This window comes from Schistocerca piceifrons, chromosome 2 (assembly GCF_021461385.2).
Source record: "Schistocerca piceifrons isolate TAMUIC-IGC-003096 chromosome 2, iqSchPice1.1, whole genome shotgun sequence".
NCBI lineage: Eukaryota > Metazoa > Arthropoda > Insecta > Orthoptera > Acrididae > Schistocerca > Schistocerca piceifrons.
In genome coordinates this window covers 330,462,438-330,475,640 of record NC_060139.1, presented here as the reverse complement: position 1 = coordinate 330,475,640, position 13,203 = coordinate 330,462,438, and the positions used below count along the sequence as shown (strand labels likewise).

Sequence of the window (13,203 nt, the reverse complement as noted above, 5' to 3'; positions counted from 1 at the left end):
AAGTTGGCATACGCTGTGCCTTTTAGACTACCATTGATGAAATAAGGCCCAATAATTGTAGAACCCAAGCATCCCACACCAGACATTAACTCTCCATTGACACTGATGTTCCACCTGCCTAAGCTATCGTGGGTGGTCACTGGACCAATAATGCATGTTCCTTGTATCGTTTGAGAAGGAACATTCATCAGTACATAGAACATTGGTGAAGAAGTTCAGGTTCGCGAGGATTTGATGCTGTGCCCGTTGACAGAAATGTACACGATTCCCATGCAGTGCTTGATGTAGGTGTACATGGTAAGGATGTAACCAATGACATGTAAGAATATGATGTACACTGGTTTTAGGAATGCCAGTCTCATGTTCAAGCTGTCATGTGCTCACCTGTGGATTCATAGCTATGGAAGCTAGAACAGTAACTTCGGCAGCTTTGTCTGTGTGACTGCTACGACGATTGTGTTGTCGTGGGCTGAAACTTCCTGTTTCCTGAAGCATTGCAACAAGATGAGAAAACATCCATTGGGAAGGTGGGTTCTTGTAGGGATATCACTCTCTGTACAGTTCTGCTGCCTGTGTAGCATTTCACCTGCCTTCAACAACAACAATAAAAGAAACATTATGTCGATGCAGTTTGTAGGAAGGACAGCCTTTACTGTATGCCTACTCTACACAACAGTACTTAAAAGGACTAAATTACTGTACCCATACATAAGAAAAAAGTATTGCAATTAATGTTCTGCTAACTTACATTCCCCATAGATGAGTAGCATTTCTACCTTCTCTTCATTGGTGTACATTCTACTCACACAACTCTTCAACTGATGATGGTTGATGGAAGATGGGTGTACATTCAACTTATGTTTACATTTGTCCTCTGTCAGTGTCAGCACATGGATGTGTTACATTACCCCGAGTACCTGCACTAAGTGCTGGGAGCGTCAACATCAATGTTGTGTTGTGTAATTAATAATGTTGTGTTTCAGTGAATGGTACACTGTGATACATTTTGAATAGATCTTTAGGAGAGTAAATAAATTACCAAATAAAAAATACAGGGTGCCATTTAAAAAAGTCATACTGCTGTTCATATCGTTGTAAAAAAACAAAACTACAATGAAGGCAATCATGCTGATTGATGTCCCCCAATGACTAAAGAACATTGGCTTTAAACATTTTATAATTTGCATCTGGACAAAGAGTTATTTAGGATGGTCAAGATAAATGGGACACCCTGTGTACTAATAAAGTGACACAGTGATGTTCTGACACCAACACATGATGCCCAAATAACATCAAGACAGATTGTAGGACCTATTTTGTTTTTGTTCTATGTTAATGATTACCGAACAATATAAATGCTCCATCGATTTTATTTGCAGATGACACATCTGTATTAATTGAAAACCAGGAGCCAGAAAACATCCCTCTCTACATAATAAGCACAATGAACAAACTAGAAACATGGTTCCAACTGTTGTTGTTGTTGTGGTCTTCAGTCCTGAGACTGGTTTGATGCAGCTCTCCATGCTACTCTATCCTGTGCAAGCTTTTTCATCTCCCAGTACCTACTGCAACCTACATCCTTCTGAATCTGCTTAGCGTATTCATCTCGTGGTCTCCCTCTACGATTTTTACCCTCCACGCTGCCCTCCAGTACTAAATTGGTGATCCCTTGATGCCTCAGAACATGTCCTACCAACCGATCCCTTCTTCTGGTCAAGTTGTGCCACAAACTTCTCTTCTCCCCAATCCTATTCAATACTTCCTCATTAGTTATGTGATCTACCCATCTAATCTTCAGCATTCTTCTGTAGCACCACATTTCGAAAGCTTCTATTCTCTTCTTGTCCAAACTATTTATCGTCCATGTTTCACTTCCATACATGGCTACACTCCATACGAATACTTTCAGAAATGACTTCCTGACACTTAAATCAATACTGGATGTTAACAAATTTCTCTTCTTCAGAAACGCTTTCCTTGCCATTGCCAGCCTACATTTTATATCCTCTCTACTTCGACCATCATCAGTTATTTTGCTCCCCAAATAGCAAAACTCCTTTACTACTTTAAGTGCCTCATTTCCTAATCTAATTCCCTCAGCATCACCCGACTTAATTAGACTACATTCCATTATCCTTGTTTTGCTTTTGTTGATGTTCATCTTATATCCTCCTTTCAAGACACTGTCCATTCCATTCAACTGCTCTTGCAAGTCCTTTGCTGTCTCTGACAGAATTACAATGTCATCGGCGAACCTCAAAGTTTTTATTTCTTCTCCATGAATTTTAATACCTACTCCGAATTTTTCTTTTGTTTCCTTTACTGCTTGCTCAATATACAGATTGAACAACATCGGGGAGAGGCTACAACCCTGTCTTACTCCCTTCCCAACCACTGCTTCCCTTTCATGTCCCTCGACTCTTATAACTGCCATCTGGTTTCTGTACAAATTGTAAATAGCCTTTCGCTCCCTGTATTTTACCCCTGCCACCTTCAGAATTTGAAAGAGAGTATTCCAGTCAACACTGTCAAAAGCTTTCTCTAAGTCTACAAATGCTAGAAACGTAGGTTTGCCTTTCCTTAATCTTTCTTCTAAGATAAGTCGTAAGGTCAGGATTGCCTCACGTGTTCCAGTGTTTCTACGGAATCCAAACTGATCTTCCCCGAGGTTGGCTTCTACTAGTTTTTCCATTCGTCTGTAAAGAATTCGTGTTAGTATTTTGCAGCTGTGACTTATTAAGCTGATAGTTCGGTAATTTTCACATCTGTCAACACCTGCTTTCTTTGGGATTGGAATTATTATATTCTTCTTGAAGTCTGAGGGTATTTCGCCTGTTTCATACATCTTGCTCACCAGATGGTAGAGTTTTGTCAGGACTGGCTCTCCCACGGCCGTCAGTAGTTCCAATGGAATATTGTCTACTCCGGGGGCCTTGTTTCGACTCAGGTCTTTCAGTGCTCTGTCAAACTCTTCACGCAGTATCATATCTCCCATTTCATCTTCATCTACATCCTCTTCCATTTCCATAATATTGTCCTCAAGTACATCGCCCTTGTATAGACCCTCTATATACTCCTTCCACCTTTCTGCTTTCCCTTCTTTGCTTAGAACTGGGTTTCCATCTGAGCTCTTGATATTCATACAAGTCGTTCTCTTATCTCCAAAGGTCTCTTTAATTTTCCTGTAGGCGGTATCTATCTTACCCCTAGTGAGATAGGCCTCTACATCCTTACATTTGTCCTCTAGCCATGCCTGCTTAGCCATTTTGCACTTCCTGTCGATCTCATTTTTGAGACGTTTGTATTCCTTTTTGCCTGTTTCACTTACTGCATTTTTATATTTTCTCCTTTCATCAATTAAATTCAATATTTCTTCTGTTACCCAAGGATTTCTACTAGCCCTCGTCTTTTTACCTACTTGATCCTCTGCTGCCTTCACTACTTCATCCCTCAAAGCTACCCATTCATCTTCTACTGTATTTATTTCCCCCATTCCTGTCAATTGCTCTCTTATGCTCTCCCTGAATCTCTGTACTACCTCTGGTTCTTTTAGTTTATCCAGGTCCCATCTCCTTAAATTCCCACCTTTTTGCAGTTTCTTCAGTTTTAATCTACAGGTCATAACCAATAGATTGTGGTCAGAGTCCACATCTGCCCCTGGAAATGTCTTACAGTTTAAAACCTGGTTCCTAAATCTCTGTCTTACCATTATATAATCTATTTGATACCTTTTAGTATCTCCAGGGTTCTTCCATGTATACAACCTTCTTTCATGATTCTTAAACCAAGAGTTAGTTATGATTATGTTGTGCTCTGTGCAAAATTCGACCAGGCGGCTTCCTCTTTCATTTCTGTCCCCCAATCCATATTCACCTACTATGTTCCCTTCTCTCCCTTTTCCTACACTCGAATTCCAGTCACCCATGACTATTAAATTTTCGTCTCCCTTCACAATCTGAATAATTTCTTTTATTTCATCATACATTTCTTCAATTTCTTCGTCATCTGCAGAGCTAGTTGGCATATAAACTTGTACTACTGTAGTAGGTGTGGGCTTCGTATCTATCTTGGCCACAATAATGCGTTCACTATGCTGTTTGTAGTAGCTTACCCGCATTCCTATTTTCCTATTCATTATTAAACCTACTCCTGCATTACCCCTATATGGTTCCAACTGAATGGATTAATATTGAACATACCCAAAACCCACATGGTCCAGTTCAGAACAAAACAGTCAAAGCCCTGAGAAATTAAAATAACTCATAAAAACCAGGATATAGAAGAAGTGGATTCTGTGAAGTTTTTAGGGTTAAACCTATAAAAAAATTTAAATTGGAATAAACATGTTGACTACCTGTTAAACAAATTATGTAGCTTTGCATTTGCTATGCAAATATTAGCTGGTGCAACAGACATGAATACAAGGAAAATTGCATACTACAGCTACTTACTACAGCTACTTTCAATCAGTTGTAAGGTATTGTATTACTTTTTGGAGAAATCCAAGCAATATATTGCGCATAATAAAGTTACAGAAAAGAATAATAATGAACATGTGTACTGCCCATCCAAGGACATCATGTTGCCCACTATTTGAAAAACAACAGTTATTAACAGTTCCCTCCTTATACATCTATGATATTATCATCTTTCTACACAGAAATTTAGAGTTATTCGAGAAAAACTGTTTCAATCACACGTATAACACGAGAAACAAAAAAAAAATTATGCTTCCCACTGATCGCTTAAACCTATATGCGCAGTTTCCTCAGTATGTGGCAATGAAAATTCATAACAAGCTAAAAGGAAAGAATGTTCTGAGGATGAACCTAGAGACACTGAAAACAAAGCTATATGATATACTTGTCAAACGCTGCTACTACACTGTTGAGGAGTTCATGAAGGATGAACTGAACATTTGAGCAGGATAAATTTACTTATAGTTTTGTGTGTAAATGTAGCTGTCCTTCACAAAATGGAGGAAAGAAAAATAAAAGTTTATATTAATGTTAAAATTCTTTGTACCAATTAGGCCTAAGTTGTGTTATCAATTTTTTTGATGTGTCTCCTGTAGGCTAATCATATGATTAGAAATTGTATGTTATGAGACGAATAGAGCACTATTCACTATTCACTGGGATATATACTTCCTGTTTTGGAACATGCCAGTACCACCCAGAAAACCATATAAATATACTCACAGTACTTTCTAAATTAAATGAAAAACAAGTACAGTCTGACCAGAAAAATTCTGGGTTTGGGGCACAGATGCAGCAATAGAACAGCACAGCACACGTACAATACATATGTCAAACTAATGTATTCTTTGGACTATGAGGCTATATGCCACACAAACACAGCATAATTACACACTTGTAAACTTGATATTATAAGTTACCATTACTAAATTAATATAATAGTGAAGATTTTGGGCGGAGTACAAACAGTGATATGAGTGAAGACTATCACTCATCACATGTATGAATGGTTGAACAACAGACAGAGACATCAAAAAGGACTTGGACGTGACAGCTCAGCCTTGAAGAAGAATGCAAGTTCAGAAGATGAGTTGTAATGTATATCTGTTTGTTATGTGCCTATCCACAATGTAATGCTTGCCATACATGTTCTTCTCTCATGTAACTGTTCATTAATGAAATGCAAGTTTTATCACAAGAGAATATTACAAACTATCAGCAGTGAGCTGAATACCTCTCCCACCGTACTTATAACAGCAATTTTTAATTGTTACTGTTTGCAGGTGGGAGCACATCATTTATCAGTTTGGCTGCCATGATAACCTGATAGCATATGTCATCAAGAATGGAAAGGTGGTGCACTGCAAGAAGGATGCAATTAATGGATGAAAGTTGCTGCTATTGGCCAATCAGTACTTCTGCAAAAATGTTGTTTCCTTCAAATGCTCTTCAAATACCACTGTTAAAATATTTAACAGAATATGACGAAGTTTTTCTACACAGTAACAACATTTAAAGAACGGAAATAGAAAAAATTCTAAGTGCCATTTTTTCACAAAATAAATTTCAGTTCTATTGAACTCTCAGTACTCTGTTGTGTATCTCTAGATTTGTTCCAAGTGTCAAATTATGTAGAGAATGTTTCAAATATTCATTACTATGATGTACATGGTATTTCTGTCAAGCAGTGCTTCCCTCTGGAGTTTCCAAGTGCTATGTCTCAAGGTATCCTCCATTTAGCTTGGGATGATATGAAGAGATAACACATGAGTTTTTGGTGAGTGATCACAGCTTTTTGAGTGTGACAGAGATTTTTCAATTCTTCAACTTTTATAGTCCTGTCTTCCTCAGTTGCGTGTTGTCCACGCAACCTGTAAGTACAGTTCAAAACATTACTACTTAATAGGAAATACCAACCACCAGAACTGTTTATAACCTATAGGCACAATGACAAAAATGTAAATAAAATAGCTAACATATGTACATATTCCAGGCCACTGATGATGCCTTGCAGAAAATAAAGGCGAAACGCATATGGCACTAAAATTGTGTTTTATTCAGTTGCTGTCAGACGGTCCATAAGTAAAAATTATTAATATACCATAATTTTTCAATTATAAATAAAATGAAGAATGGTAAACAAGTTCTTTGTTCTGCAAGATTTACACAAGATTGTTGAGTCAGCTAAGGCTATGGACCCATTCCATGTAATCCCAATACATACAACTGACTGTTTTGATTATAAACACACTGCTGAGACAATGTTGTTAATGCAGATGTGTAAGAACTCCAAATGCAGTATAATCAAAGTGTCTCATACTCATCTATCTCAAAAAGCTATCTACAATTCATACTCTGAAACAAAAGAATGGAAAAATGTCAATGTATTGAAAACAGGAAGGACCATGGCAGATGTATGTCATGCTGTGCTGCATCTGAAAGATGAGCTATGTTTATCAGTTGCAAAACAGAAGGACCTGTTGACTAAGTTGCAACTTCTTCCTCAACAGCACAAGGAGTTTTATAGCATACTTTGTAGTATCTAATTCCCAAGACTGGAGTTTTGTGGGAAACAGAAGTCAGTGCTAAGAGTTTTTTTCTGGAATTTCATTTTGTTAATTTATTTGAAACAACTCAAGAGAAATGGTTATTGTTCACTACAATCCTACAAGTTACAAAATTACTGCTGTATTTCTGTACTTGTATTGTCACAAATAAAATGCAGTGCCTCTAAATTAATCGCACGTAGAGCAAACACTTCTTTTTTTGAAAGGATACACTGCCATCTGATTGTATATTACTGTATTTTTCTTCTGTACAATCTAGTTTTCAGTTTTTATGACATTATTGAGTACAATGCTAAAAGTTCTTAAACCATTAACAAGTCATATCTGTCAAAGTCACCCAAAAACTTCTTTGCGTTGACTTTACCCAGTATGACTGTTAATGGATTAAGAACTTTTAGCATTCTACTTGATAATAATGTAAAAACCGAAATGTAGATTGAATGGAAGAGTAATACGATAACATATTATCAAATGGTGGTGTATTCTTTCAAAAAATGTAGCTCAGCACCATTGAATACTTTTTTTAAAACTTTCTTATGGGCACTTATTGCAGATTTTTTTTTAGTCCAGGATACTAGTAACTGAAGTTATCACTTCCATCTATTTGAATTAATTACAATCATAAGTTGTTCAGATAGATCCCATTTCTTAAGTGATATGTGTGGAACACTGTTATGAAAGCTGTGAGAACTGTTTATATTACTATTTAAGATGGACTTTTATCATATTATAGTTAATTTCTTCTTCAGCATAACTGCTATTAAAATCTGCAATATGATTTGACATAACTACTTATTTTGACAGAAGCCAGTATTTATCAGGGATAATTCCACTTTCTTTTAGTATGGTGTCTCATATTAGCATTCTGTTTTAAACTGAGGAGTAGGTCAATCTTAACTTTTTAAATCAGACTGTAAAACTGAGATGGCAGAGTTATGCGAACTGGGTTTGAGTTCCTCACTGTGGAGTGTAACCTCCTAACCATATGGCTTCCACTATTTTTATTTTTGCATCTAGAATATACTAAGTGAATGCAAAAAAAACCAAACAAGAACTAAGAAAGATAGTCTGTACATACAAAAAGGTATTTCCGAGTCACAATCAATTAATCAATCATTTTACTGCCACAAAGCCCCCCCCCCCCCCCCCTCCCCACCACGCCCTCCCTAGCTTTGGGGATAAATGATTAATCGAACTTCACTACATGGTCAGTTCTCATGTGGACAGTCTCAATGGACATTCTGTTGCTTTTACCATTCAATAATATATTGAACATATGACCTCCACAGCACACAACTGGGAAAGGGCTGGTTGCAGAGGGGCTCGCATGAAAACAGTGCATAGTATGACGTGGGTGCAATTATTTAATGTCTTGTGCATGAAAATTGGTTGTGACCATGGTGCAAAGATGGGTGCAATTGGATGTTGGAGATATGTTCTCTAAGTTGCTGCAACAACTGAGGTAGATTTAAATCACCTGGCAGTGGTGCCCTAGTGAGAAAGTCTACAGGAATCCTTACACACTCACAGTACAAGATCTCTGCATCCAGTGTACTGAGGTCAGTTTCATATGCAGTCCATAATGAAAACAGGACCAGAGGGAGTGATTGTGTAAATTTCTCATGGTGGCACATGAGAGCATCCTCCAGTGTCCTACATCACTAGTTGACCCTGCCACTGCTGGCTGGATGGTAACTTTTGGTATGGTGGCATTGAAAACTACACTTTTGGACAGTTTGCCATAGAGGATCAACTCAAACTGTCATCCTTGAACCATTGTCACATGAATAAAATAGCCAGAGCACCCCAACCAATTCTCAACAGATGTTTTTGGCATCACTTTGACACAGATGTCAGCAACTGGTACCATTTCCACCCATCGCGCGCATCTATCTGCTGAAGTGAATAGGTATCTGTAACCTTCAGAGGGTGGTAGGGGGGCAACAAGGTCAATGTGAACTGGCTGAACCTCACTGGCAATATGGGAAAATGGCCAACTTCTGCATGGAAGTGGCATGCCACTTTGCAACACTAAAACTGGAGGCATGCACACGACTGATCGAGCTCACTCATTACATTACTTTTATCATTTTCCATGGATCCCTTGGAGAGGAGCCTCTGGGATGTGGAAAGAGTCAAAGGTGGTTTTTTCTATTTTTTATTTTTTTACTCAGATACATGTATATTGCACAATGCTAATGCAGACAGAGTTACAAGCTATAATCCTTGTGAAGATATTCAATGATGGAGTAGAAGGAGTTGGCCAACAGGAAGTTCTTGAATTCACTCTGAAACCGATCTTTATCACTTACAAGGCCTTTGATATGCTCTGGTAAGTTTTAAATATATGAGTACCCATGTATTTGACTCCTTTTTGTACTAATGTTAAGCTTTTATAGTCCTTATACAGATTGTTTTTGGTTCTGTTATTATAATCATGTTTTGCACTATTTTGTGTAAAAAGAGATATGCTGGAAATGACAAAGGACATCAATGAGTATATGTACCGAGAAGTAGTAGTCAGGATACCAAGTTTCTTAATGAGGTCTTTTCATGATGATCTAGGACAGACACAAGATATAATTCTAATGACTCATTTCTGAATTTTGAAAATGTTCTCTTTGTGAGAGGAGTTTCCCCAAAACATGACTCCATAACTTATTAGTGAATGGAAGTAGGCTGAATAAACTAACTTCTTCGTTTTTAAATCACCTATTTCTGCTATCATGCATACTGCAAATGTAGCTGAACTAAGGCGTGAGTGTGAGTTTTCCAATTTAGGTTATGGTCAATTTGTAGACCTAAAAATTTGACATTGTCTACAGCTTTAATTTCATTGTTTGAATACATTATAATACTCATCTTTCTTTATTGATGACAATATTATGAAAATGATAGGTTGCTACTTACCATATAGTGGAGATTGACAGACATAGGCACACAAAAAGACTGCTATATCAGTAATCTTTTAGCCAAAAAGCCTTCTTCTGACTTACAACAGACCCAAACACATCCACAGAAACACAACTCACACCACATGACGACCATCTGTATCTGCTAAGGTCAGACGGTGAGCAACAGCACATTACGGGAGAAGGAATCTGGGTGGTGGGGGTAGGGAGGGGGCTGGGGCAGGAGGGAGAGGGATAACAGGGCCCCCACCCCTACCCTATTATCCCTCCCTCTACCCACTACCACCTCCTCCTTACCCCCACCACCATGACAGCTTCTCCCGTCATGGCTTTGGGAGCCAGAGGCAGTGGTCACATGTGTGTGAATTGTGTTTGCGTAGGTGTGTGCAAATACGTTATCTACACCAGAAGAAGGCCTTTTGGCTGAAAGCTTACTTGTTTAGCACTCTTTTGATGTGCCTGTCTGTGACTCAACCTCTTCACATTATGGTGAGTAGCAATCTATCCTTTTGATAATATTGTCATTATACCATTCTAGATTTTCCATTCTTTCTCTATTGATGGTCAAATGAATGAGTTGGTAAGTAATGTCACTGTGGCCTTATCCCCTAGATATGCCAGGTTATGTACACTGTCGAAAGCTGTATTCTAGAATGGCACTGAGATGTAGGGTCTTGGTCTATGTCATGAGATAGTTTTATGCTGCTATCTGGCACCCCTTCCCACTGTAGGCACAGTCCTGTGAAGGTACTGTTCAATAACAGTTTTAATTGATGACCCACCACTTGAGTGTTTGCAATGTCAGTATAGTCAAGCTGCCAGTTTGAGAGTAGTAGTCAGCAACCACTTTACCCTTGCCTGTGATATGATGAATATCTGTGGTGAATTGGCTGAAATATTCAATAAACTGGAACTGTCATGGGAAATGTGTCACTCACATTCTGAAATGCTGAGACAATAGATTTGTAATGAATAAAGATTGTCACTGGCCTGGCCTCTACAAGGGAGCAGAAACACTCCACACTCTTGTAAATGACTAAAACTTCTCTTATATGCCTTCCAACATATTTCTCCCTGCTGCAGCTTTTTAGAAAAGAAAGGCCGGCTGTTGTGGCCGAGCAGTTCGGCACCGCGCGACTGATACAGTCGCAGGTCTGAATCCTGCCTTGGGCATGGATGTGTGTGATGTCCTTAAAATAGTTAGGTTTAAGTAGTTCTAAGTTCTAGGGGACTGATGACCTCAGATGTTAAGTCCCATAGTGCTCAGAGACATTTGAACCATTTTAGAAAAGAAACATAATGGTTGCTAATGGCTATTTATTTTTTGATGTAGAGCCACACCAACAGCACTTTGGCTGGCATCACCATAGCCAATGGGGTGTCCAGTACAGGATGAGCAAGCAACAGTACATCGGTTAGGCTCTTCTGTACATCCTTCAAAGTGTTACCTATTTCTGACATCCACTGGAGTAACTATTTGCTTGTAATGTTTATAACAGACAAGGCAGTGGTGAGGGGTGTTTCACAGGCCGTAGTTCCAGGGAGATGGAGTTGCTTAAAATTCACCACCCTGAGGAAATGTCTTAGCTGGTGGCAATCTTTCAGTATCAGGAGGTTACTCAAAATGAAAATCCTTCCCAGTAATGGGGAGATGCCGTGTGCTGATACCTAGTGTCCGACGAGGAAAGTCACCTCTGGTTTATTAACTACACACTTGTCTTTGTGCAGCTTGATGTCATAGCTGTGTAACCTCCATTGCATGCCTTGACATGCCACTCATGTAACTGAGTGTAACATCAAGATTTGCAAAACAAAAGGAATTCCATTCAGAATTTTGTCCAAAAAATTCTGCCAACATAGGCCACATTTTTCATTTTTAAGTGCAGATGGAATACACCAAGTTTCAAACAGCCCAAAGAGAATAATCACCACTATCTTGGGTATACAACCAGGTGCCATGGGGATTTGCCTGGTAGCCTTGCGACAATCAAAAACACTAAAAATGGTGGCACTCACCAAAGTGTTCATGAACTTCTGCATAGTAGGTATGGGATACTCATCAGGTATAATTCTGATACTCACAACTCAATGATCAGCACAAGAGCACCACTATACTGCATTTTTGTATGGCGGTAAGTGTTTTCAATACTGTGTGGCGCCATTGGGGCTAAATGAATCTGTAGCTGAATTCATAAGAGCTTTGGATTCTGTCTTGGTATGTGAAGTGATTCCAAAGTTAATTGGGTATGTTGATGACATTTTGGCCACTGGAAAGACTTGGAAACAACATTTGGATCTGTTAAGAGAGATGTGTTTTCAAAATTGGAATCAGGAGGTATGACTTTGAAAACAGGTAAGTGTAAATTTGGTGTGGAAGAAGTAAAATTTTTAGGACATGTTATATCTGAGGAAGGAATTGCAACAGATAAAGAAAAACTGATACTACTGCTTATTTTCCTGCTCCTTGCAACAAAAAACAGCTTAAATCATTTTCTGGGTTAACTGGATTCTATAGGAAATGTTGTAACAACCAAGCTTTGAATGATTCATGCCTGTGTGAACTTTTGATAAAGAATACTGTTTGGGATTGGAATCAGGATGCTTTTGATGAGATCAAAGGACAGTTATGTCAAAGTCAGATATTGTTCAGACTGGATTTGTCTCTTCCTTTCTGTATTACAATGGACAGTAGTGATGTTGGTTTGGGTGCTCATTTATTCCAGGAGGTTGAAGTTGCTGGTATTATTGAACATAGATCACTTACATTTGCTAGTACAGTATTGCAGAAGCACGAAAAGATGTACACACTAACTGAGAAAGAACTTTTAGCTGTACACTGGGTATTCAACAAGATTAAAAATTATTTACTAGGTCACAAAGTCATCATCTATACTGATCACAAACCATTTTGTTACCTCCAGGAGCGTAAGCTCTGCCATAATAGAATTACCCATTGTGCCTTGTTTTTACAGCAGTTCAATTACAAAATCAGATACATTAAGGGCACAGACAATGTAGTTGCTGAAGCTTTGTCTAGGCTACCTTAAGGGAGTGGCTCATCTAACCACTTTGGAGAAAGGAGAGAAAGAGATTAAAATTATGTGCTTGAGAGGTGTGAAAACTAGAAATTGGTTAAGAGCATTTTGGGTAAGGAAGGAGGGGAAAAGACTGAATAATATTATATGGTACACAAGGGTATCTTGTTTAGGAGACATAAGACTGACTCAGATATTTTGTGGTGGT

General features: G+C 38.4%; 1 protein-coding gene across 1 annotated transcript in view; it reads left to right on the top strand.

Annotated features, from left to right (window-relative positions):
* LOC124776591 (probable imidazolonepropionase) overlaps positions 1-6,070 on the top strand; it is a 182,962-nt gene extending 176,892 nt beyond the window's left edge. The window contains exon 9 of the mRNA XM_047251649.1: positions 5,765-6,070. Within this exon, the coding sequence (XP_047107605.1) occupies positions 5,765-5,870 (106 nt within the window). The 3' untranslated portion in view covers positions 5,871-6,070. The remainder of the gene's footprint in view (positions 1-5,764) is intronic.
* Positions 6,071-13,203: the final 7,133 nt, after the last annotated feature.